Below are 27,766 nucleotides of genomic sequence, written 5' to 3'. Positions count from 1 at the left end.
TACATTCATTAAGAGCCATACCTTCTTTGTTTTGGGGTATTTCGTAGGACATTTATTAAGTGCTGGGACTTCAGTTTCAGTGATTATTTCTGCTACTGCGGTTTCCGTCTCCGGCTCTACCAGCAGCTGCACAGCACTCTCCGCCTCATTCTGTTGCGATGCGACCTCAATGTCGGGAGAAGACGGCTGGACGTCGGAGCACATGCTGACCGTTCTGTGTCTCCGGCGCTGCTGTCCTATGTGAGTCCTACTTCGAGAAAAGCTTTTTCTCTGTTTAGTTCTATTTACTTTGGCAGGGGTTGGCTTGTTAGCAGTTTCTTCTTTTGCTTGTTCCTAATTTCAAGTAAAAGACAACGGAATTTTCAGTTACGTTTATGTAAGTTGAAATTCAGTAGCATTAATTTACTTCAAAAGCTTTCCAAATGCGTGGTCTCTGATAGATAATAAATTGGTGTAATGAAAATAAAACCATAGTTTTATGACTTAAATCTAAATTTCCCATAGGATTTCAAAATGCTACCAAAGTCTAGTATCAGCCATAATTTACATTTTTTATAGATGTCACTAAATTGTGTGTGGAAATTTTATTTGAAAGTGCTTAAATATGAAAATGAAAATAGACCTGAATAGTATTACCTGATTAACCTCAGCATCGCTGGCAATCTGTGCATCCTTACATTCAGCTTTAACTTCTGTTTTGGCTGTGCTGATCCTTTCCAAAGCTTGTTCTCTTCTTTTCTCTCTTTTTTCAAGTCTGGCAAAAGCTTGCAAAATTGCTTCCATTTTCCTTTCTTCTCTTGTCTACAAAATTTAAGTTTTAAGTGGCATAATATCATTGCTCTGAAGTAAAAAGTAAAATTTGCAAAAGGATTGCTAGGATATTGTTAGCAAAATAAGTCTGGTGCTGGTAAAAGGGTGGGGTGGGGGATTCATATTCATTCAAGATCTGTAAGAGTCCCAAACATCTCTGAAAAGCCTGTTATTACAAATATGTTTTACATTCCTTGGCTTGTTAATGAGGGTTGGCTTGGCTGATTGTTAATGAGGGTTTTTAAAAGCCTCAAAATCTCCCTTGTTTTACCAAATTCAAAAATGTCTTAATACAGAAGCCAGTCTTTCACTAAAAACTCAGAGTTCCCAAAGGGTATGATGTGTGCAGAGCAATCAGTAGATTATTGGTGCATTGTAGCGGGATGGTTGTGGGGTGAAGTCTTGACTCCACCAGGATCTCCGTGACACTAAGCAGATTAGTTAACCTTTCTGAGATGCTAAGGTGGGGTAATAATACTCACATCACTGGATTGTTACTAAGTTCAAACAAAATGTCTGGGAGCTTCTCAGACAGTACCTGGGAACATGGTAGGGATTCCACAAGCGTTAACTATTCCTTCTACTTTGCCCTCGTGCCCTCCTTGTCATTTTTAAGGCATCCCTCTGCCTTCTGCTCTTCCTTTCTCACACTGATGCTTCAGAACGGCCCTGAGGGAACAGCGAGAGCCCCCTCGAGCATCAAGAGCAAGACCCCGAGCCTCGGCCAGGTGCGGCTGTCCTGGCAAATGCTTCGGCGTCTCACAGAACAGGAAGCGCAGCCAGCTGTCCAGGTCCCAAATGAAAGAACCCAGCCCGAGGCTCAGATCCACTTGTCTTTCCTCCTCATCGCGGTGGGGAAGAAAGAAAGAAAGATCAGAAACTCCAGGTCTGGCTGCCAGTCCTGTCAGCATCCCCTCCATCCAGCCGTCAGCAGCCGAGGTTCAAGCACTTAGATGCTTACACTTCGCAAATGACCGCTTGCTTGCTTATGCTTTCCTGTATTTTTCTTTGTCACGCTCAATAAAGGAATAAAGAAGGATATCAAGAGAACACCTGAAAGTAATTTTAAAGTTTCTAATTATCACAGCAAACTACCGTCCTGCCAGTGTGACACAAAATGTGTTATCCTCACCTTTACTTTACAGACAAGGAAACTGGGTCCAGTGAGATCAGATCAGTTGTGTGTGAGCCCACATCTGCATTAGCTCCCCTGGTCTAGGAAGGGTCATCAGACACTTCAGAAACAGCATGGGCAAAAGGTGCTCTTTCCGGGCACTGGAACTGGACATTTTAAAGCTGAATTCTTAGACAGTTCTTGTCTCCTGTCTTTTAAATCACTGATTTGATCTCTTTCTGTCATGTAGCTTTTTATAAAAACTATGACTGGGTATGAGGGCTTTTCTAAAACTCTAAATTTAGAAATCTCGAGTATAACAAAAAGTTCACGTTCACAATTGCTTCACCTGTTGAACAGTGTTGAAGGGAAGAGGTTAATTACTGTGGCTACTGCAGAAACATTTTAAAATCGTGAGGAAGTTATATTTTCCCAGAAAAAAACCCAACTTGCCTTACTATGAATCATTTGTATAAAAGAGATTACCCTGGATTTTCAAAACACTTAGGAACTTGGGCCAGGAGAAGATTCTCTGATGCTTCCCTTGTTTTGTATGGGGAAATAAAGCTCACATAAGCTATAGGAAGACCCAAACTCATTCAAATAAAAATAGAACTCCCCTGTAAATAGCAGAGATGGTTCTTGATCTTCAGAGTTGGTCAGGATCTTACAAAGTAATGTAGTCCTGTACTGAGAGCTCATGTCCCTATCCCTGAAGGGGCTCTGTCAAAGGTGGGCCTTAGGTGATTGTTACACACGGTCCCTATGGCCCCGTATGTGCTGCTCTCCAGCCCACAAGCACACGTCTGCCGTCCTACTGAAGCATAACAAAGGGCAAGTCTATCACTACAGCTCTTAACTGTGTAGGAATCAAGTCAAGGGCACAAAACAGATTTCCTAATAGCTTTAACCCTGCTTGGAAATGTAAACATGCCTAGTTTTTTGGCTTGCGTTTCTTTGTTTTGTTTTGTTTTTTTAGACAGGGTCTTACTAATACAGCTCAGGCTAACTCACTCTAGCCCAGCCTGGTCTCAAACTCATGGTGAACCTCCTGCCTCAGCCTCCTGATTGCAGGTGTGCACCATCATGCCCAGCCATACCTGGTCTTCTACACGGATAACAATTGTTTGCACACTTAACCAACTTTGAAATTCCTTAAGGTTCATATCATTCAAATTTTATGTTCATCATACAGCCTAGCATTACTTCACATATAACTAGGTAATAGTATATAAGGACCAAAAATTTGCTACTCCCTTTATAGATATAAGTGAGAAACATGTTTACTTCAGACTTTAGTTACAGGTAACTGTAGATGACTAAGGAAATACAGGGTCTTAACCCCAGAAGGCTACCCAAGACTCTACTTGATGCAGTTTAGAGCATCCACGGAGCTACTATGTGACCTGTGTATTCTCTAACTGTGACTCACTGCAAGCCCGAGGCCTTTATTATGTGTGAACTGGGAAAATGGCAGACCACGATGCGGAAGCAGACACTGTGTAGCTTTTACACACTGTCCATGCGGCGTGTTAGATGTTACACAAAAGTACGTGGGTCTCCTTTATGACCCACTGTACATTATTACAATGTCCTTTTTCAGTTATGGTTTCTTACAGTAAATGCAGCACTACAATTTCCTGTAAGATGAAGAACAAGAGTCTGCCTCGTAGTACCACTGTTTGCTGGGGTATGGGTATTCTGAGACTCTTTATTCCAACTGTGTACTTCCAAGTAAAGACATGGTAGTAAAAACTTGTATTTTCAACTTTTGGAATAGACACAGTTTTTGTGTAAGTTTCAAAAGACAGGGAAAGCCTAGCATCATACAGCCCAGGGTTATATAACAAAGAATATGAGCTAACATGTTATATAATATAGCAACTGAAAAAAATACACTTTACCAAGTAGACATTGTAATTTAGCTCAGAAAATGTGTCTAGTAATTTAATGTACTGAAAATAAGCCTGTGAACGTGTGGATGCTGTTAGGCAGCTTTCCAGGGAATCTGCGGGTGGTGCAGAAGAGGAAGGAAGGCACCCTGGGGTCTGGCGCCGCTCTTCTGCTCGCTGTCCAGCAGGAGGCAGGCGCTGGGCAGGGAGGCTGAACCGGGCTGCGGCACCAGCAGGCCCAGCTAAGGCGCAGGCCTCAGCCCGCCGCAGCCTCCGGGCTCAGCCACAGCAGCGGTCTCCCCGGACCTACAGTTGCGCTTTCTTCATCTTAAGTGCCTGTGGTCTGAAACTGTGAATCCCAGAAATCAAAATTTTAAAGAAAATTTGCCGCAAGGCCAGGGCCTCACTACAAATCTACCCTACTCTCTGGTCTTGTACTACAGAATTAGAGACTCCTTAAACCCCTTAAACAGCAAGAACAGATAGATGGTGAATCTTAAGGGTGCTAAAATGACTGGTTACTAATAAAAGCTGTGGAGAGCAGCACGCGTGGCCGGCGGGGGCCGTCTCCCTCCCCGCCCGCCTCGCCTGCGCTCCCACCCGGCGCTCGGGTGGCTGAGCGCCACGCCCTGCGCGCGAGTGAGCACCGGGGCGTTGTCACATAAGCCGCGCGACGCTGCTGCGTGAGCACAGAGCTGGAGGCGCTGCGCGAGGGCTTGGGACGTCTGAACTCTACTGGACGGCAGCTGAAGCAGAATAACCTCGCTTTGTTTGAACAGAATCCTATAAAAATAAACGTTCCCTTCTACTAGGTTATGAATTACTTATCTTTACAAATACAATTGCTAATCTATGACGAGACAACTGTCAGTCAGCACCAGCTGAAGCACACTGTAAGGAGAACACTGAGTTCAACGATTCCATCACAGTCCTGTCCTCGAATAACTTTTTTGGCAACGAATTTACCCTCCTTCATATTTTGCTATTATTAAAACTACAGTCGCGCATGGATTTGTGTAATCCCAGCACTCTGGGAAGCTGAGGCAGGAGTATCACAAATTCAGTCTCAGCCAGGTCAACTTGGAGACCCTGTCTATGGTGGTTAATTGTCAGCTTCAGTGGGGACGCCCAGCTGAACTGAGCGTGGCTCCGGGTGTGGAAGACCCACTGTAAGGCGCACTGTTGTCAGATGGTACAAAAGGAGAACAGGTGGGAAGGCGTGCAGCCGGTTCTCCTTGGAAGAGCTTCCATGTGTCTGATTCTCCTTGGAGGAGCTCGTCCCAGCCTCGGGCAGCGTCTCCTGGATTTCGGCTCCGAAGCGGCCGTTCGGCCTGCGGGCGCAGCCTCTCTAGCGTCTAAGCGCCGACCCTGCCCTCTGGCGCAGCGCCCCGTCTTCCGTGCGGATCCTTCCGCCTCCTGATGCGGCCCAGGGGGCGACGGGGCGCTGCTGTGGACTCCCGGCCACTGGCTGGGTCCTTCGGGTCTCTAGCACGTGGCCAGATCTTTTGCGCTCTTCTCCGTTCCACCCTGGATGGCCGGTGTAGGCCAAGCTTGTAAATTTCTGGGCCCTACATTAAATCTGGTTAGGGCATGTGTAGTCTTTTGAGGAGCCTCGCCCAAGCCTTGCAAACTCTTGTAAACACTAATACACTGTCTCAAAAAATAAAGGGCTGGGAATGCAGCGTTTGTGAAGGCCCTGGGTTTCACCGCCAGCACCGGTGGTAGGGGCACGCAGCATCTTCGACAGTGAATTCTAACACAAGTCACTTCCTAAAGGTAGACTAGCAGAGCAGATTCTCAATAATCATGTTTTCCTGGAGTGTGTCAGCCGCTGGATGGAAACCCGTCAATGGTGTGCAAGTTTAGGAAATGCCCACCCACAGAGCTTTACCGCACACATGCTACAGCAGTTAGCCAATCAACTTGATTGGCTTTGAGCTCTGCCCAGGGATTGGCAGAGCACTCGGCCCGGCGCGCCATGGAGGCGTGGCCTCCGGGCCTACATCCGGCCCTCAGGGCCTTCCCGCCCCGCTTCCGGTGCCGGGGCCCAAGACCAGGGACTGTGACCCGAGCGAGCGAAGCCCCTGCGCTGCGCTGCGGCTGCCGGGCGTGCTGTCGGGCCACACCGAAGTCTCATCGGTGAGGACCGAGTAGTGTTTACGAAGGTCAACTTCGCGGAGAGTGCTTTCTTGCATAACGCGTCAGCTGAGATTTTTACGGAACGCTTCTTGGTGTGAAGGACGCGGGCTGAGACTTGTGGAGAATCCCGCCGAGTCTCGGGCAAGACTTCCTGGACTAAAGGGAACTTCGTTTGCCGAACTTGCCCGCAGTGGCTGCCACGAACATTTCGCTCATTTACTAAGCCCTGTGCCCCCTAGGAGCAGGGCTGTGACAATAAGCCACAAATACTCTAAGTCCCAGTAATGCAAGATTAATTCTAGACTCCCCTGGCTGCCTGTCGGGTCCTGGGATCTCGGACCTGAGTAACCTTTAATATTCTCCCAGTGGTTGGCACATTTCTGTCCACGTAAATGTAAAGACCACCCCGAACCAGTTTCCACACCCTCCAGCTTAAGCACTCTGACTATAATGGGCCACGAAGATCACCAAGTATGCTCTCAAGGTGTCTTGACTTGATTATGGAAAAGTATTTCAGAAATAAATGAACAGACACTATAAAGGAGGTTCTTTTTGTATGATTATAAACGGGAGAGAATTTTTTTAATATAAATCTTTCAAAACCTGGCTATTTTTGAAATGATCACTGATTAATGGTACGCTTCCCAGGATCACCTTCCACATGCTCTTTGACAAGCCTGACCAGCTCCCCACCCCACCTAGCGCGTCCCAAGCGGGTCTCCCTGTACGCACGGCCCTGGGTTTGGAGTCAGGTGAGCACAGCCTACTGTGCTTCCGGGGCCACAGCTCAAACGTGCTCAGAGACCTCTGACACCCATTCAGACGCACCGCCGAAGTACCTCTTCCCAGGGAGAGGGGAACTACCGGAACATCATCTGCTGCACACAGTTTAGCCCAAGTTTGCTTCTGTAAACAGGTACAACTTCTTGGGAAGGAGCGGGTGGCATCACACGACAAAGAATTAGTGGATGGTAAAAAAGAAAATGTTATTCAAAGAAAAATCTCAAGGACCAGAGAAGGTAGGGGGAAATGGAACTGGCTTTTCCCTCCTGGTTACATAACGATTTGAATTACTATTTTTCATAAAATATTCATCAAATATTCATACACAGCAACCACAACTTGTATGACGGTGCTGTCTAACCAGCCTCCCCCTCCCGAAGTACAGCCTATAACCCTCACCACAGATGGTCTGGCACATTCATAATTCTCTCTGGACGATTCCCTCTAGAGAAGTACATGCAAACTCAGTTCCATACAACTTGTTAAAATAGATGTGTCTAAACCCTGCTCAGAAGGTCCATCACAGATATTACCCAGCATTAATCAAATGGTCCCTCTCATATAAATGATATCCCTCGGCTTGAGTTACCTATTATATTTAGTATCTCCTGTACTACTTCTCGAATTATTTTTGTAAATATCTCTGAAGGCAGAGACACTGTTCCTTTCATTCTCATTAAAAAGAACGAAGCCAAGAACGCAAATGCATAAATCCAAAACTGATGCAAGTTTTGGAAGCAGAGCAAGATGTTAAATCATATGGTATATGAAATTGTCTTTTATATAGGTAAAAATTAGATGAATTTCATATTGTTTAAACTTCAAAGGACAGACTGAAATACATTTGAATTTGGAGATTACATGGAATTTATATGGGAAGGAGGTATTCCTGACTCCTTTATCTAAATCTGGTAAGTACACATGATTGCCTATATCATTATAACCCAATGGTTTAGAAGTTTGCTTGTCGCAGGAGAAAAATGAGTTTGAAAACTCTCCAGGAGCAAATGGCACCAGTTGTGATAGTGCATGCCTGTAACCCCAGCACTTGGGAGGCTGAGGCAGGAGGACTGCTGTGAATTCAAGGCCAGCCTGAACTACATTTTTCTTTTTTTTTTTTTTTTTTTGGTTATTTTCCGGTACCAGGAATCAAACTCATGACCTCGCGCTTGCCAGGCAGGCGGCTGTGCCACTGAGCTAAATCCCCAGCCCTACATTTTTCAAAAGAAAGAGTAACATCTTTATTTTATCTAGTTTTAGTTCTTTTTTTTTAAGTTGCCACTTAATTTGCCCTTATTTTTCCACCTACCGAAGTAAATCTAAACAGAATAATGGCAAAAACTAAAAAAGTAAAAGATTCACTTTTAAAAACCAAATACTAATACTCTGAGAGAAAAAAAAATACTAACTGCTCAGGAATCTCAGGATGTGTGTTTCTGCATTCAGCTTATTTGATTACACCTAAAAATTCTATACTTTAAACATCAAAGCAAATACACCAATTAGAAACACTAAGAGTGCAATAACTTTAAGGCTCTGGATCAAGAAGCCAAAGAAAAAATTTTAAAGTCTTATTTCCTATGCTTTCAAATTACCAAATTATAAACATTTGCCCTTTAAATTTTTCTACTTTTTATTACCATGAATGAAATTCCAAGCTTCATAGCCATCTTAGTGGCAGGTACGAGGATGAATATGCGAAGTGAGTATAAAACATAAAAGTATTCTACATTAATACAATCAGGACCAAAGTGGATTCCAGTAAGCATAGAAAGTACATTTTTCCTCCAACAAGTTTAACATCAGTAAAAGGGCATCCCGGGGGCTGGGGATTTAGCTCAGTGTAAAAAGTGCCTGCCTGGCAAGCTCAAGGTCGTGAGTTCGATTCCCAGTACCGGAAAAAAAAAGTAAAAGGGCATCCAGTTTTCTTCTGCCACCTGAAAATAAGGATTTTCTAGGTGCCACTATCTTTCACAGGGTGACAGATTGATAATTTAAAAGTAGCCCCATAGTCATAAGAATTTTTAAATAGAACACAATCTGAATAAAACTGCTGTGTGAACACAGAACAAATGTTCCAGCTTCTTCAAACTGTCACTGTTTTAAAGTGCTTGCAGTAGTTCATGCAGCTAACTGTAAAGCAGGAGGTCCTGTAGAGCGCAGCCACTCCTTCCGAAGTTCCTACACAGGGAATGCAATGTAAGACTGTAAGAACTAGGGAAGGAGCTAGGTAACAGTAAAAAAACAAAAACAATGGCGGCAGGTAATTTGCATGTAACTGAATCCTGAAAAAAGCTTAGTATTACTCCTTTGGATACAGAAATTCTTTCATATAACCAACCTCCAAATTCTCCAGTTTTCAGCCGCATTTGCTTGTCTTTTCTTCTAACTGCCCTCTCTCAACAGAGCAGTGCTGCTGGCCCCCAAGCTCTGACCAAGCTGTGGACACAGCGCGGTACTGGAAGGGCGACCATCATAGTGCAAATCAGACTCACGCGGAGAAGCCCACCCAGACCCAACTGAAAAGATGCCATGTGACAGTCTGTGCAGCACCGTGCAGAGACCTCTAGAACGGGAGGCGAAAACCTATCCATAGGCCCTCAGCTAGTTTGTAAGATCATCTTCACATCAACAAGGTAGACTAGACCTTTTAACTGGCCTCAATGCTATACTGAGAATGCTAACTACCATTGTTTTGTGAGGAAATTTCTGGTCCCATTTTTACACTTACAAAATAAGCAATAAGAGAGCTATAAATTTTAACCTTCTGTTTTGTTTGGTGGTTTTTTTGAAATAGTATCTCACTGTGTAGCCCAGGCTGGCCTCGAACTCATGGCAGTCCTCCTGCCTCAGCTTCCCATGTGCTAGGATTATAGGTGTGTGCCACTATGACCTGCTTAAACTTACTTTAAAAAAAAAATCTTACATTTTATGGTAACAGTAAAAGAATATAGAAATAGGGGCTGGGGATTTAGCTCAGCGGCACAGTGCCTGCCCGGCAAGTGCAAGGTTGTGAGTTTGATCCCCGGTACCAGAAAGAAAACCAAAAAAAAAAAAGAATATAGAAATAGTAGCTACCAAACAGTATTGTTTTGTCGTTTCTCGGCCTTTTGGCTAAGATCAAGTGCAAACAGTAGTGTTTTTTCTTTTGGCTTTACATAAGCCATTTATTTGGTGCTATTATAAGGATTAAAGTTGTTTTTATTTTACATCAAATCTTGAAGAAAAAAGGGTACATTCAGCTAATGAGAGACATTATGAACAGTAATTGTGGTATTAAGATTTATTAATGGTTTCCAACTTCAAAAATGTTAATAAAATTACTTCTGAAGTGTCATACATTCTGAAATGTCTAGCAAACACCAGTAAAATACAAAAGATCAGTGGAATTTACTGAAATGGTAATGATAAAGCCAAATGAAAATCCTCCACGGCACGTCGGCTGCCCTCAGTCCACCTGAGCATAAAGCAACTACTGGCCTCCCCACTTACCATCTTCCTTTTTCTTTCTGCAATCTGCTCCTCTGATTCCATTTCTACTTCATTGCTAATAGGAGTTTTTTCTTCTATATCATCAATAAAATCTGGTTCCTGAAAGATAGAAATATCTTTTTTATAGAAACTGCTACTCTACTATAAACTAGGGATATCAAATGTTTAAAAGTCTTCAGGCCACAACCAGCTGCGCTTGATGGCCATGCCTGTAATCTCAGCACTCTGGGAGGATGAGGCAGAAGGGTGGCAAGTTCAAGGCTAGCTGGAGCAACTTAGTGACTTACTAAGACCCTGGCTCAAAGTAAAGAAAAACCAGGGGCTAGGATGTAGCTCAGAATGAAGGCCATGAGTCCCATCCACAGTACCACCACCACTGAAGGCAAACAAGCAAAAAACAAACCACCACAAAAAACACTAATTCAACATAAAAATTAAAACCTGTTTAAAACTGGTTTCTTAATTCAAGGAACTGTTCAAAATCATGTAATCAAATAATTTTGCTTTCTAAAATTCTAAAATTTAAAGTTAATAAAATTCATATCAATACAGAGCCATTATGTCAAATATACTATGACCTTATACTTTTTCTGAAACATCAAGATTTTTTACAAAATCTGCAAATATAAAGTGCTCAATAAATGTGTTCAGTTTAAAACTTAAGGGAAATCATTCTAAGACAGGGCATTTGTACAATGAGTAAAAACTGCCTTTTCAAAAAAATTTTGAGACAGGGTCTTACAAAATTGCCCAAGTAGCTTTGACCTTGCGATCCTCCTCCCTCAGCCTCTTCAGTAGAGATGATTTCACATCTGGCTCCCTTAATTTCTTTTCTTTTTTTGCCATGTTAAGCATGGAACCCAAGGGTTCCTGCATGCCAGCAACACTCAGCCACTGAGCTACATCTCCAGCCCTCAAACTACCGACCCCCAAATTATCTCAGGTGTTAGTTTTTTCTAAAAATGCTATTTGCTGTTGGTTACAGCACCCGTGTAGCACTGGTAGGGTTATTTTTGTCCAAATATTTAAGGAAAAGAAATCTCATGACTTCGAACATTGAATAAGAACATTCATAGCTGAGCAAGATTGTATACACCTATATTCTAGCACTCTAGAAGGCTGAGGCAGGAAGATCACAATTTTATGCCTAGCCTAAGTAACTTAGCAAGGTCCTATCTCAAAATTTACAAAAGACTGGGAATGTAACCTAATGTGAAGGTCCTAGGTTCAATGCCCAGTACTGAATTCATGCATAAATAAATCAATACAACACTTATGAACCTAAGGAAAGTGCTATCTGGATTTTCTTAATTACCAAGGCTTAGGAAAATCTCGTCTTCAGTTCTGCAAGGCTTTCTTGGCTGAGTTGTTTCTGAGTAATACAACAAATGTATATACTATAGCAAAACTTATATTTATACCTAGAAGTACTTCATAAAATAACAAAATGGACTTAAAAATTGTGAAACAGTTTTCCATTAAATAAAAAGGTAAAATATGACAAAATTATTTTCTTGTAATTCAGTTTCATTAAGAATCAGTAGAGTTCAATACCTGATTATTTGATACTGATAATCTCAGTGGAGAGAGCTTTCTTTGTTTTGTTTCTGAGCTCTTTATTTTGTTGGCTGTTCCTTCAGAATCCAAAGTCATATTCTGATTTTGTGTATCTTTTTCCTTTGAAGTATCTTTGTCTTTTCTTCCTTTTTTCCTTCTGGTCTCATAACCACTATTGATGTTTTCTGTCGATTCAGAACTACGTTTCAGAACAGGACACTCTGGATTTTCCTTGAGGCATGCACAGTCCACCTTGTACTTACTGGAATGATAGATAAATATTTCTTCAAAATGCAGAACAAAACTGGGAAATTTCTAATCTGCTTCTCTGCAACTGTACAAAATTAGATGCAATTAGTGATTATAAGTAATCCTTAACTTTTTAGGCATTTCTGGTAGCTATCACAAAAGAAATGTGTCTTCTCATGAAAACAGTACTTGAATTAGATGTTGATTTTGGGGCCACAGACTGGACCTTAGGATAACTAGTAATATGTTAGTTACTGAAGGGGAGGGGGGTCAAAACTTTAACTCTTCAAGTACAATGATAAGGCAGCTTACACAAAGTATCATTACTTCTGGGGTCCTAGAGTATTATAAAAATTGACCTAAAATTTGAGTTAAGTCTGTATTATACTTTTTTTGTTTGTTTGTTTTTTGTCTTTTCGAGACAGGGGCTCGCTACGCAGTTCAGGATGGCCTTGAGCTCACTTTGTAGCCCTTCTTGAACTCACAACGATCCTTCTGCCTGTTCCCATTTTATATGGAGACTAAAGCTCTGTAAGGGTTTGTACCTCAGGCAGGCAGTTACTAAGCAGAAAGATGACATTTAGTTACGGGTCCGTATGACTCTTTGCCCAGCGGTTATTTTGTGCTAGGAACTGTTCTAAATAGTTAACGCCTTAACTCACTAAAGGTGGAAAACACTCCTGTTAGTATTATCATAGCTGAAATAACGAGGCACAAAGTGATGAAGAAACTGGTCTAAGGTTACACAGTTCATAAGTAACCAAGCTCGGGTTTGAACCTGGATTATAACAAGTTTGTATTTTTAACTTCTATGCAATATACTATCTCCAAAAGAAAGGAACAGAGAGCTGCTAAGCTAAATTTTCCACCTTCTGGGGAAGAAAGGGCTTAAAATGGGAAAGTGATACATCTAACCTCACTAATTATGAGAAATGCATACTGAAGAAAAAGGGATTTCACACTGAGAGGAAACATTTAAAAACGTTTGCATTCAAAAGGAGAATCACACGAAAGACTAAAAAATACATAAAGAACGCAGGAGCCAGGCATAACACATGCCTGTAATTCCAGCACATGGGCGAGTGTAGATAGGAGGATCACTGAGAGTTTGAGGCCAGCCTGGGCTACAGAGCAAGACCGTTTCAAAAAAACCAAAAAAAAAAAATAAAACTAGGGGAAAAAGAAAAAGCTTCAGCAGAAAACATGTCAGATGATATGATCAGACAACGCATGAGAGGAAATCCAAATGATAAATATATACAAAGATCCTTTTGGGGAGGGACTTGCGCTTACCATGTGAGAGGTCTGGGGCTCACTCCCCAGCTCCACCAAAAAACCCCAAAAAACAAAACAAAAAGAGAGAGGAAAAGATCCTTGGACTCATAAATAATCAAGGAAGGTGGTAAATTAAAAATATCATTTCACATGTACTAGCACTAATTTTTAAAATGCTAACAGTCGAGGATTAGAGCTAGGAACTTAATTGCTTGGAAATACAAACTGGGAACAGGCCTTTTCGGAGAGTAATTCACCTGTGTCTGGTATAAACTGAGTCTGCACACTCTAGAACTCAGCGATTTCACTCCTCGGTCCCTACTTAGAGTATGTACCCTGCAGACATACTCAAAAAGCCATCGTGCAATTTTCATAAATATGAAAGTGCCTCAGTAGAGTAAGTAGCAGTGAAAATAAACCAGAGCTAAACGCAACAATGTAGTTTCACTTGGTGATGAATGAGAAGCTATGAATGCAGAATGTAGTAAGTTAAACTCACATAGTTTAATACTACAAAATCCTAGATGGTGGGTAACGAAGGAGGGGGTGTGGAGCCGATGCAGTCTGGCTGCTAAATATGAGGAGCTTCACGGTATGGTTTATTTCTTAGGGAAGTAAATATAGGGGTACTGGAAACATTTCTATTTTATATTAAATTTTTTAAAATTTAAGAAGTTTTTGCCAGATAGTGGCACACGCCTATAATCCCATCACTCAGGAGGCTGAAGCAGGAGGACTGCCATGAGTTCGAAGCCAGCCTGGGCAACAGAGTAAGTGCAAGGCCAGACTGAACTACATAGTGAGACCCTGTATCAACCAAAAATAAATACAAAATAAAAAGTTTTTATACTCAGAACTAATGCTTGTTTTATGCCAGTGTTTCAGAACAGCAGTTTTCAATGTTTCTTGCCAGGGATTTCTAACAAATTCTTTGAAGTTACACTGCCAAGAAAATTTGGTATAACTTCTTTTATTCTGAGAGGAAAGGAGAAATCATTCATTCATACCAATTAGCCAAGAAAACTGTATAACTAAAATTCTATCACCTAAAACACAAGAGTGATGAAAAAATTTCTCACACAACAAACTCAGTGTTTTATGGCTGACTTAAGTTTAGAAATAAGCAACATAGGGGCTGGGGATTTAGCTCAGCGGCAAAAGCGCCTGCCTGGCAAGCGCAAGGTCGTGAGTTCGGTTCCTGGTACAGGAGAAAAACCAAAAAAAAAAAAAAAGAAATAAGCAACAATGATGTAATGGAAGCAGATAACAAAATGCTTGTTTTCAAGGACTTCCAATTGCTTTGTGATACATAAAGGCTATTAAAGGAATGAAAATTATCTAAATTAATATACGGACATTAAGAAATTACTTTGAAACAACTGACGATACATTGACAGACTTGAACTTACCAATTCCCATAGTCAAAATCAAATGCAATAGTAATTTCAGTACCCTTTGGAATACTCTGGATAGAATAAATATAAAGATGTATGGTTCCCTCTTCAATTTCATGCCTCACCTGTCAAAAAAATTTACATTTCAATATATTACTTTTTATCTGTAGAACTATCTTATCATGCAACGTGGCTAAGTACTACAGCCCTAAAAATATGTCACAAACACAACTTGGAAAATTACTATTAATCATAAGACTTCTAACTGCAAATCAGTGGTTGTCAATTGGGAAGGTTGTTCAAATGCACTGTACATTGCTGACCCCCTGCTGACCCCCACCAGCCCTTGTGGCATCCAAAAAATAAACAACTGTATTCATATTTCATCAATTCTAAGAAGTATATTTTTTCACCTTTTAGCTTCTATGAAACTGGGAGTCTTACAAGTGCTGGCAGCTTGGGATTGATGGAATGCAATAGTGATACAGCCAACAGTACTTTTCTGTGATACTTTCAGATATTTTACATGATACTCTTTAAGTCCTCAATACTACCTTTTACAGATAAAGATGAGGCATAGTTAGGGTTACAAAACAAGTAAGTGACAGAGAAGATATGAATGTACTATGTGGCTCCAAACATTACACTCTTAGCTGCAATATTATATAATTATAAAATTAAATATGTTTATTTTGGCACATAAAAACAAACCAATGTTACAGTCCACACTAAAATACAATTTTATTAAAAATACAGTAGCTCATATAAAATCTATTTTAGCTTTCAGCTCTTTCATCTAACTTAGTAAGATCACACTATAGATCTGACTCATAAATACAGCTTCCTGTATAGACAGAAAGAACCCCCGTATTCCTTCTTACAAGGAACATCACAATTTCTTCAATGTGTAATTTTTAAGACCTCATAGAATATTACCTAAATTTTCAAAACAGATATGAGCAAAATAAAATTGTATCAGCAGTTGAAGTGTTTAAAATGACCAGGATTGGTACTTTTTTTTTTCTTTGTGGTACTGGCAATCCAGGGCCTTCAAACTGAGCTATATCCCCAGCCCCTTTCTTCATTTTTTATTTTGAGACAATTTTAAGTCTTTTAACATTTTAGTCTTTTAACATTTTTAGTATAACAATCTCCTCCTGTCCTTCTTCCAAGAAAAACCATTAAAATCTTACTAAGTCTTTACATCGTGGAGGCTGGGGCTGACCTAGCCATCCTCTCACCTCAGCCTCAGTACTAAATGCTCAGATTCTACCCACACTCAACCCTTACCTCCCCAAAAGAGTTCAGTGAATTTACCTCTGCATTGGGTGTACAAGAACGCCTGATGAATCGAGCCTCATTCCCAAAAGTCCTCGCATCAACACACATTTCTAGCCCATGAAATTTAGAATAGAATAAAACAAAAGGATATGGTCTACAAAGGAAAAAAATTATAGGCTTTTAACATTTTAGTATAACAATCTCCTGTCCTTCCTCCAAGGAAAATAGTTTAAAAATATTTGAGGAAAGAGTTTAAGAAATTTCTACGAGAGTCTTAGTAAGTACAGAAGCACAAATCTGATTCTAAAACCTACTCTTAACTTTGGTTACTTTATGCTAATAAGCTTCCTACCTGCCCCTATTATAACCTTACCTAAGCCAAAGGCAATTAATTTAAGGTAGAAATTCTTTCTTTTTTTAAAAAGCTTTTTGAAAGGTCTTACTGTATAGTGCATGCTGGCCTTGAACTCATGGCAATCCTCCTGCCTCAGCCTTTAAGTGTTGGGATTACAGGCGTGCACCACTACAGCTGGCCTAAGGTAAAGAATGACCATTGCCTTTATAGAAAGATTTATATTCTATACTTTTAAAGCCCATATTTCTTGGTACATTGAAAACTTTGATTTATACCTGTTTCAGATCAAATCAGCTATATAAAAGGGAAAAGACTCTTAGGTATCTTTCAAAACTCAAGTTATAAGCAAATGTTTTTTTTTTTTTTAATTTTTTTTTTTTTTTTTTTTGGTTTTTCTCCGGTACCAGGAACCGAACTCACGACCTTGCGCTTGCCAGGCAGGCGCTTTTCCTGCTGAGCTAAATCCCCAGTCCCAAGCAAATGTTTTTAATAATTTAGGGCACAGTGTGGCAATGTCATCCCCCTAAAGATAAGAAATACCTCTAGATTTTAGAGAAGCAATGGCTATCAGAGGATCATATTAACTCTCTATAAGAATCCCAAAGCACAGAATAGGCCTGCAGAACTATCCAACACGAACACTGTGGGAGTTGCCGTGATGGCAGTAACATAGGGACAAATCTACCACTGTGTAATAAAGAGGAAGAGACTGCCTAGTGACACCGCGGTCTTCTTAGGTTCTTGAAATTATGTCACGGAATTAGCACAGGTTCTGGCTGGAAAGTGTTCCTGGTCACTTCAGGAACTGAAGAGTTCCTGACTGATGTCCTACATATCCAGCTTACGTTGCCTTTTATTAATCTCTGACATGGGTTCTTAGGGTTTTCAACAAGACAGAGCTAAGCAAGAGACTCAGAGGAATACATGTGTTTTGTTGCTGCTATTACCATAGCCCCGAAGTTATCAGTAGTCACTGGTCACCACAGCAGTTTCAAATACTGAAATGACTGTATCTGGGGAAAATGCACAGCATACAGAATGAGATACCCAAAATGCTACTTAGCTACAGAAAATGCATTAACATACCTTTTAAAGAAATATCCATTGGCTTCGAACTGTTCTCTTAGCATAAACTTCCCTCTGTATTCAATGATAAGTGCATCTGGAGGCAAATCTTTGGCAGATTTCAGAATTTTCTTATTCTTTTGTATATGGCTCTAAAATCACATAGAATACTGAGATTAGTATGACTTGGCTGCTTTCAGTCTAACTAAAAATACATCAAACCAAAAAGGTCTTGTTTTACAATTTTTTGACAAATGACGTATTTACCTCGACAGGAGGTTTGAAGAGTAAATTACTGATGTTCAGTTCTGCTTTATTCATGTCTTTTTTGTCAGTTCCATTGCCTAATCGCAGAGCTATTCTTTGTGCCTCCCTCTGAATACCCTCACTATACTGGTTATTATTTGCCTCTTCGTACCGATCCATCCATGCTTTGATTTTTGTCTCCCATCCAAAATTTGAACCATCAGATGAAGGATCAATTTCTGGAGCGGAACCCTAAAATTACAACGAAGCAAACATTACTACTTCAGCTTATACATGCACACACACACTGACTTGCAAGTTATGTACAAGAACATAAAGTAGAAATAGTGTTTGGCTTTCTAAGCTGATCACAGTGAAAGGAAGACCTTAAATTAACCTGCACACCACAAAAATATGAGTCAAAAACTCAAAAAACTTGAGCTAGAATAGCAAGCACTCAAGCTTCACTGTCTGGACTGTAGCTGACTCAAGGGCACTGTTAAGTCTACAGTTCTGTGAACTACACGTGCTGTACGTTCAGTATGTTTATTTCTGATATATGGTTTTAATACAAAATTATATCAATCTAGTACAATTTCAAGATCTATCATCAATTGGCTATATGATAAATTTAGTTACAAATGCTGCTCTATTTCTTTCTAAACTATCAAACATCTTTATGAGGAAAAAAATGATTTCCATGTGGAAAATATAACTATAAAATTTTATTATCATATAAAGAGTTTATAAAGATCCTTATATACCTGTCAGACGTGTACACATGCATAGTAACACATTACTAAAGTTTACCATCAGTCCATCCGTCCGTCACGTGCACCTTTACCAATCCTTACCACAGGTATCACTGTTTTCTACGATGACATATAAACTAAAATAAGCTGCCTAAGTATTTGATGGGCACAGGCTTACTTTGCCAATTGGTATTTTATGTGTACACATATTGTACATTGTGATGATCAGTAAAGAACAGATTTTCTGAGACGCTAATTTCTGTTGAAGTTTCCCTCTGATTAGTTAAAATAGTCTGTTCAGGGTTTAAATTATTTCTTTTTCGAGCCCTCAAGCAGCTCCTCTGCTGACCTGGTCTTTCTTTTATGCAGCTCTTCCCTACCTCCTGAACCATACAAAATTTACTACTAAACTACTGAGGTTTTAATGATTTTAAACTGATATTTTCAGGTTAAAGGTAATTTTTATTTACTTATTTATTATTTTTTTACTTTTATTTTTGAGACAGGGTCTCGCTGTGCAGCTCAGGCTGGCCTTCAGCGCACAGGGTCCTCCTGCCTCGGCCTCCCCCAGTACTGGGACAATGGGTGTGTGCTGCCGCGCCCAAACTAAGAGAAGATAATTTTTAAAGACACACAAAAATTTTTTAAATTTCACATTCTGAAGTCAACTCTTTGTGTACTAAAGGAAAATATCTCAGTTAAGTAAAAGATGCTTCTTTTTCATGTGGCCTAAAATTGAGGTGATTAGATAAATTGAGATGGAGGAATGTTGAAATATCAATAGCCAATAACAATCAAAAATCCTTCAGACCCCTTTAGTCTACAAATTCCAGAAATCCAAGTCAACACATTAAGTATAAAATCTTCAACTTCAACACATAAAGAACATTTTACAGAGCTTTGGACTTTCAGTATGCTAAATGACACATACATTAACATTCTTCAGAGAGAGAGATACAAAACTATGCAAGAACAATCATTTGGGAGTTCTGGTTAATCTTTTCTTGTTTTCCAGAAATGTGGCAAAATGACTTCTTATCCTGCTTCATACTATAGGAACAACAAATATATGTAACACACTCTTCACATCCTACTGAATGTCTCACAATTTCAGAACTTTATTATCCTTTAATACCTAACCCAGAAAGATACAGTAACAACAGAAAGCTACCTCTATAACTCAATGCCAATCTATGTTTTAGAGAAGCAGCAGATGGACACAGCCTTGCTTCTCTCGGCAATTTTAGCATCTGGAAAATTGAGAAGGTATTTATTCTAATTAACTCAAGGTACATGTGCCTAGTTTGTATTTACATGGTGAGTCTATAGTGACTGTATGGTAGAACTGCTTTGACTTCTTTAGAATCCCAATAATGCGAAAGAGCAAACTTTCAATTTCCTAATGTGATTCTACATTTGTGTGTATGAAAATATACTAACATGAAATAGTATCGGAAATACAATATGCAGTTAGACTTAAATTCTAACTACCCCAATTTACTATTTCAAATTATTTATATACCTCCCCTTTTCGATTATTTTTAGAGTGTTAAAGTAAAAGAGTGGTACATTAATCCAATTAGAGCTCTAAGCTCTCACTTCTTAGCAATGTAATGAAGAGAACATAAAGATCGGACTATAGTCATGTAGTAAGTTCCTGAAAATTGACAGTTCATAGAAACACCTTCAATTTAATGCACTTACCTTAACTCTTGATGACTTTCTAGATCCTTCACGAAAGGCCTAAAATAATCATGAGATTCCGAGTTAGTTTTTTTTGAAAGCTACATATAATATTGAAGACTTATAAGTTCACTGAATTTTTTTACTGAAATGTAACAAGTTTGGTAATCACTAACAGCGGTAGAACTAGGAGAACGCTGAAGTAAAAAAAGGTACCCACTAGAATTTGTTCTATTACAAACATAATGCAGGCTATTTAGAATATAAAAGTGTGTATATAAGATGATGCTAAGACAAAATTTTGCAAATATTCTATGTGCTCCATGTAAACTGTACAATAGCTGTCACTACTGTACAATATGATGACTGCAGATATTAATCATGTATTCTATGTTTCAAAAAACTAGAAGAGGACTAGGGATATACCTCAGAGGTAGAGCACCTGGCATGTGCAGTGACCTGGGTTCAATTCCAAGTACCACCCTCAAAAAAAAGCTAGAAGAAAATATTTTCAAAGTTTTCAACCCTAAAGAAACAATGGGAAATGAGAAATATGTTTAACCTGACTTAAATACTTGAATCAAATATTACTTGGTACCCTTAATATACACAACTTTTTGTCTATCAGATGAAATTTTTTTAAAAAAATTGTAACCACAAAAAATTGGGAGAGTATCAGAAATACTGTAATACTTAGAAGTGATGAGACATGGGGGGATAATGCTGTTATTTTAATTCTCTACACAATCAGTCAATAATATTCCTGCTTTTAATGGGTAAATATCATGCTCAAACAGAGCTGAATTTATTCCATAAATATTTACTGAAAGCCCACTTAGCTGCCAAATCCAGAGTTAGTTAGAACCTAATTCTGGCCCGGAGATGTGTCTCAGTGGTAGGGCACTAGCATTCATGGGGCTATTGGTTCCATCCCTGCACTATGCAAACCTAGAGGCAGCAACAGAAATCCAAAAATATTTAAGTAGTAAATTTATGTATAGATGACATGTTAAAAACAAAAGTAGACTTTTTTATTTTTATTTTGGTACTGGGAATCTAACTTAAGACCTCATGCTTGCCAGGCAGGCACTGTACCACTAAGCTATATCCCCGGCAAGCTTTTTTTTTTTTAAAGGAGACAAAAAAACTTTACAGAAATCACTGGCGGGGAGGGAATTATGTGGAGTTTGCAGAATGCATATGCTCAGACAAATAAAAAGAATACAAGACTGGTGCAAAAAGAAGTGCAAAAAGAAACAGGAAGAAATTATGTAACATTCAAGAGAAAGTTAATATAACACCACTTTTATCTGCTGAAAAGTAGTGGATTTCTAAAAATATCAATGTAAGTCATGGAAGCCTTACTTAAAAAGTCAGCTTTTATGATTCTGACTTAAATATTGTATTGTTCTTCACTCTAAATAAGCAATAGAATACTGAGCAGAGAAGGGATATAAAAACAGTATTTACAGGAAATCTAATAACCAAATACAGAATGCAGAGGAAAGAGAATAAAGTAAAATGTATCAAGGATGAAAAGAAAGTAACTCTAGTGCTTGTATTACTATGACATACTGGGGGCTTAGACTAAGTCTGTAGCAGCAAAAGAGCCAAAACTCTATCAGAGACATTTCAAAGGAAAAGTCATTAAAGCTTTTAGGATCAACGTGGATGTCAAAGAATAAAAATAACCTAAAAATTTTAGAACTGGGGTATTGACTGTGTCAAGACAGACAGACAGACAGACACACACACACACACACGAATGAACAGTGAAAGAAGATGTAAGTCTGATGTAGACAGGAAACATTGATAGAGAAATGGTACACATTTGAGTATCCCTTATTGGAATCTATGTGTGTGTATGTGTGTGTATGTGTGTGTGTGTGTGTGTGTGAGAGAGAGAGAGAGAGAGAGAGAGAGAGAGAGAGAGGGGCAGGGTCTCACTATGTAGTGCAGGCTGGCCTTGAACTCACAGCAACCCTCCTGCCTCAGCCTCCTGAATGCTGGTATTAGTCTTCAAATTCTTGAAACTAGAAGTCTTTCCAGTTGAATTTCTTGGGGGGGGGGGGATTGACTTTGGATTATTTGCATAAATTGTAATGTAAAAGTGGAGTATCCCTAATCTCAAAATTCAAAATCTAAAACTTTTTGAAGGTTTTTCAGGTTTTAAAGCTTTCCAGATTTCAGATTTTCAGATTAGGAACACTCAACCTATTAACAGAACATTTCTAAGTAAAATTTGCTGACAAAGAGTTTTATGAAATAAAACAATAAAAAACAATGTCATTTAATACTTTGTGCCAACATCTTGACTTGCTAAGATACCAAGAATACTTTAGTGGAATTCTATATAAATATGTAAAAAGTATCATCTGTCTAGAATATTATTGCTAATAATATTGCTAATATTATTGCTAATATTATTGCTAATTTATTGCTAACTTCAGTTAACCATAAGAGTATTATTGCTAATAGAATATTATTGCTAATAGAATATTATTGCTAATATTATTGCTAATATTATTGCTAATATTATTGCTAATTTATTGCTAACTCCAGTTAGCCATAAGAGTAGGCTAAAGGAAAAGAAAAACTATATCCTTGTGCTAAATATTTTATATTATATATTGCCCCCAAATAATAATTTTGCAGAAGACCAAACCAGTTACCTTCTACTCCCAATTCTTGGATTCTTTTTCCCTCTTCCAATCACTGTCAAGTACTACTAATTTAAGGCCTGAGAAAATCTCTCCCTTTTAAATATGCAGCAATATTCTGAAGTAAACATGACACCATAAAAACCAGAGTTTATTCATTTTAAACACCCAACAAAACAGAAATACACATAGCCCAGGCATGATGACACATGTCTGTAACCCCAGCATTCAGGAGGCTAAGGCAGAAGGATCACTGCAAGTTCAAGGTCAGCCTGGGCTACATAGCGAGATCCTGTCTCAACAAACCAAAGATCAAATTTCCAAGTAAGTTTTATACAACAAAGAATACATAATTTGAAAGCAGCAAACGAAAAGGTGAGTCAATACCTATATGTGAGTTCCTAAGGCACTTAATAGTCTCTCTGTAAATTACAATCTATCATATATGAGGACAATAAGAACAAAATGAGGTAACATGTGGTTAAGTGCTGGAATAGAAGGTTTGAGTGGTCCAACAGAAAGGCCAGGCCTGGTAGGCAAACAGCAAGTTTTATGGAAGCAGTAGTACCTGAGATGGGCCTCAGTTCAATAGGAAACAAAGGCAGAGAAGAGAATATTCAAAATGGTGAAAGAATCAACATAAGCCAGAGAGTGTAGACAGACAGTGAACTGTCCACACTGTCTAAAATACAAGTAGAAAAGGAACAGGGAAGGAAAGGGACACACACAGAAGGAGTGTTACAGAACCAGGAATACAGCTCAGTGGCGCAGCACCTGCCTGGCAAGCACAAGGTCCTGAGTTTGATTCCCAGTACCAAGAAAAAAAAAAAAAAGAAAGAAAAAAGAGTGCTACAGTCAAGCTGATTTTAAATAGGGAGGTAAAAGTAGAAAATGAAAAGTGTATTTAAAAGTACATGATGTCCATTAGTAATTTATTTTTCGTGGTACCAGCAATTGAACTCAGGACCTAGCGCTTGCCAGGCAGGTGCTTGTGCCACTGAGCTACATCCTCGGCCCCCATGATATCCATTAAATAACCAAACAGATCATGAAAAATTATTCAAAAGGGGGGGATTCTGAAGCCTTGATTTCATACCTAGGTATAATTTCAGTCTATAATAGCAATATACTTCCTGTGAAAGTATATTTTACCTTATATAACAAAAATCTTCCTCAGCACTTACAGTCACATATTGCTTAACAACCAAGATACATTCTACGAAATATATCATTAAGCTCTTTCACATTTATAGACAAACCCACAAGGTCTAACTTCTTCCGTACCTCGGCTCGACACTGTAGCCTGTAGATCCTAGACTGCAAACCTAGACAGTATGTTTGTGCAGGCAACTGTAACATAATGGTATCTGTGTATCAATACATTTGTAAACACAGAGAACCTACAGTATAAATGGTAGGTGACAGTAAGTTTTCACCATATATGCTGAGACCACCACTGCATATGTGATCCATTACTGACAAACTTTTTAAACAAATTTAATGAAAAATTAGGTTATAAATAATCTGCCATCAGAGGCTAGGGATAAATTATGAAAAAAATTTAAGTATTAAAAAAACTACTTCAACTAATAGGAAGCCTTACTAAAATAACAGCATATTCTTCCTTACTTCCTAATATGTTATTTAAAAATTTACGACTGTTATACCTGTCTTCTGAAACAGCAACCTTGTCTACGGCTATACCACCCTGAACGCACCCGATCTCGTCTAAAACAGCAACTTTTTCTATTCGGCGTACACTTTGCATTTCTATCATTAGCATCAGTAGAGCAGTGATTTCAAACCAGCTTGCAAAGTTTCTTCTCTATTCTACTTCAATCTACAAAATGCACTGAAATTTTAAAATAAGTGTGATGAAACAACTTTTGCTAAATTCTACCACCTGTTCAGCTGCTATCCATTACTCTCACTCTCCTGCCATTTCCTATAAAATTCAGCTCTCAGCTACTCTTTTCATCTAAAAAGAAGCAAAAGCATACCTTTTTACATTTTGAGATGTTTTGCTCCTTCTCTCCGCTTTTTTTCCTTCTTTTATCATTGCCTGTGGAAGCTCTGGATGCAGTTAAAGCAACTGAGGTTTGTGTGTGCTGGAATGCAGTGTACAGCTCTACAGGGACTTCATCACCACTCTCTGTTGCACTGGTATCACCATCTTCAAATGCAAAGCAAAGTCACTGCACATTTAATACTATTATTCCAAACAATAAAAACAACATTCCACAGGCCGAGTATTACTATCTCCATCCTCCTAAAGAATAAGCACCTTTTATCACTCACATCACTCATAAGAAGATACATTTAGGTGCGGACTACAGATATCATTTCTCATATCAAACAGATACCATTTCTCACATCAAACTACGAAGGGTCTAAAAGTTTGGCTCTGGTGGTATGACTGCAGGAAACCAGCACTCTCACAGATTGCCAGTGGTGTTTCAAAATTTCCTACGGAGGGAAGTTTAGCCATACCTAGCAATGATGTATGTACTTAACCACTTGACTCAGCCATCCCATTTCTAGAGATATAGCCAAAAAAGTATGAGCTGGGCGAGTGGTGCACACCTATAATCCCAGCGCTAGGGGGGCTGATGCAGGAGGATCACTGCGAGATCAAGGCCAGCCTGAACCTACACAGTGCAACCTGGTCTCAAAAAAAAAGCAAAAAAAAAAGAAAGTACAAAAAACTTACACACAGGGCTTCACTGAAGGTACTGTTTGTAATTTAAAAAAGAAATACTGAAAACAACCCAAAATATTCATCAAAGAGGAATGGTTGAATAAACAATAATTATTCAAAACCAGTTGTATTGGTTCTAGGCAAACATGTTTTAAGCCAATGAAAATTGTGACATATATTACATAGAATTTAGAAAATTCTGTCTTTAATCATGAAAAAAACCCCACTATTCCATATAATAAACTAATGGATCACCATTTTTTTGAATAACATACTTTGCTCCTTTAAATTAATAAGCTACCTATATGTAGAAAAACTGTGATGGTTTAAATTTCTTATTCATGTTTCCATGTCTGCTAATGTAAGTACATACTTATTCATTAATCCATTAAAAAGAACATTTTAAATCACCTAAGAAAATATGTAATCAAAACATATATGTAATCAAAATATGTGATCAAAATTTATCAAAAGGGGTTTACATGTAACTAAAAATATGCAGGCCATGTATTTTCTCAATCACAGTAATCGTAATTTAGTGTAGGTACTTTACCCACCTGACATATTTTCCCTTTTCCGGCGTTGTAGTAGCACTGCCCTCTCTTTATCCAGACTCCTACATTAAAATATTACCATGGTTACTTGTCACACTCTTACAAAGACAGGTGTAAAGCACATCTGTTTTAAATGTGATGAACTTTACAATTTCTTCAATATTATTAGTGAACAATCAACCGCATGAAATATGTGCAGCAACATCTCTTGCCTTACAATTTAGGTATGACCTAGTACTACAGCAGTAATGCCAGGTAAGTGACTCCAGCTCATTCTGTTCAAAAAAGAATTCTTTACCTAAGAAATAAGTACATTTTTTCAAAATCAGTATTTAAAGCGAAATGTCTGAAAAAAGACATGAGGTTAATGATATAATTAAAATCATGAATTTCTTAAAATGTATGATGCTATCTTAGTATCTACTGTACATTATCTTATGCCTCATATTCTTCTCATTTTTGAAATAACACTAAACATCTAACAAGCAAAATAACCACAGTAACCTCTGCCAGCCTCTACCCATGAACTATATAATCCATAGTAATTCTTTTACATTTTCCCCAGTGTTTTCATTGTGTATACTACCCCAGAGAACAAATGATACTAGATTATTCTCAAAGGAGAGAATAAGGGGCTCTAGACTAAAATGACTACAATTCAGTAAAAATTTGCCCTAATGTCTACTAGGACATGTAATTATCATCCTAGTATGTAAGGTAACACTCCTTATTATCAGAGAACGATACACAGCTGTCCCTCAGCTAACTGCCTTTCTAATGGCTAATTTTGAACTAGCTTTACTGAACCCATCAATAGACATTTATTCCATCAAAAAGTATCTGGCAAAATACTAGTAACTCCCTATTATCTGGTTTTGAAATTTATTTCCTTTTTGGGGGCTGGGTGGGTAGGTACCAGGAATTGAACTCAGGACCTCAAGCTTGCCAGGCAGGTGCTGCACCACTGAGCTAAATCCTTGGCCCCATTTTTGCCTCTTTAAAATTTAAAAAAAATTAAAATAATATTATTAACTATCATAGAATGAAACAAAAAATATAGAAACTTCACTCAGAATAACAGAAATGCAAAGCCAGGCAAGCCTGTGACCCAAGCACTCAGGAGGCTGAGGCAAAAGGATCATTGTGAGTTCAAAGGCAGCCTAGGCTACATAGTGAGACCCTGTCTCAAAAAAAAAAAAAAAAAAAAAAAAAGAGAGAGAATGCAAAAACTACATTGATGCTACCAATTCTCACCTAATGAAACTGGCAAAAATCCAAGTCTGTCAAATACTCTTATTGTGAGGCTTGGAATAATAGGTATGCTTTTCCATTTTTGGTGGGAATTCAAAACTGTACAGCTCCTACTGGAGGGGGCTGTGGTAAAATCTGGCAGAATGAATGAGTGAATAATCCTCCTCCTATTTGCAATAACAGAAAACTGAAAACAAAAGTTCCCCCAAAAAGGGACTAGGTAAATGAACTGTGGCTAAAGGAGGAAAAGGGACTAGGTAAATGAACTGCGGCTAAAGGAGGAAGTGAGCCACTCCATACCACCATGATCCCCACACAACTTTTGTTCTGAGACATAGTCTCGCTACATACTCAATGCACGCACTATCACGCCTGACTTCAGCACTTAATCACATGTAATAAATACTCTGTCCAATATGCTTCTGCTCATCTAAGTAGGAAGGGGCACAAATACACAGGTACATATCTGCATGTAAGAGAACAAGCAATGGAAGGAAAAATCCATTTTTACAATTG

The 27,766-nt window shown here is 38.9% G+C and overlaps 1 protein-coding gene across 1 annotated transcript in view; it reads right to left on the bottom strand.

The window, feature by feature from the left end:
* Positions 1-27,766, bottom strand: part of Kmt2e (lysine (K)-specific methyltransferase 2E) — a 93,435-nt gene that overhangs the window by 10,243 nt on the left and 55,426 nt on the right. Inside the window, exons 6-16 of the mRNA XM_005377563.2 lie at positions 26,003-26,061; positions 24,748-24,920; positions 20,109-20,147; positions 17,674-17,904; positions 17,428-17,558; positions 16,023-16,140; positions 14,721-14,830; positions 11,785-12,049; positions 10,231-10,329; positions 637-801; positions 22-333 (exon numbers count right to left, since the gene is read on the bottom strand). Of these exons, the coding sequence (XP_005377620.1) occupies positions 22-333; positions 637-801; positions 10,231-10,329; positions 11,785-12,049; positions 14,721-14,830; positions 16,023-16,140; positions 17,428-17,558; positions 17,674-17,904; positions 20,109-20,147; positions 24,748-24,920; positions 26,003-26,061 (1,702 nt within the window). The remainder of the gene's footprint in view (positions 1-21; positions 334-636; positions 802-10,230; positions 10,330-11,784; positions 12,050-14,720; positions 14,831-16,022; positions 16,141-17,427; positions 17,559-17,673; positions 17,905-20,108; positions 20,148-24,747; positions 24,921-26,002; positions 26,062-27,766) is intronic.

The sequence above is a fragment of the Chinchilla lanigera genome, unplaced genomic scaffold (assembly GCF_000276665.1).
Source record: "Chinchilla lanigera isolate Chin_1 unplaced genomic scaffold, ChiLan1.0 scaffold00009, whole genome shotgun sequence".
Classification (NCBI taxonomy): Eukaryota; Metazoa; Chordata; class Mammalia; order Rodentia; family Chinchillidae; genus Chinchilla; species Chinchilla lanigera.
This window is presented reverse-complemented; position numbering and strand designations above follow the sequence as displayed.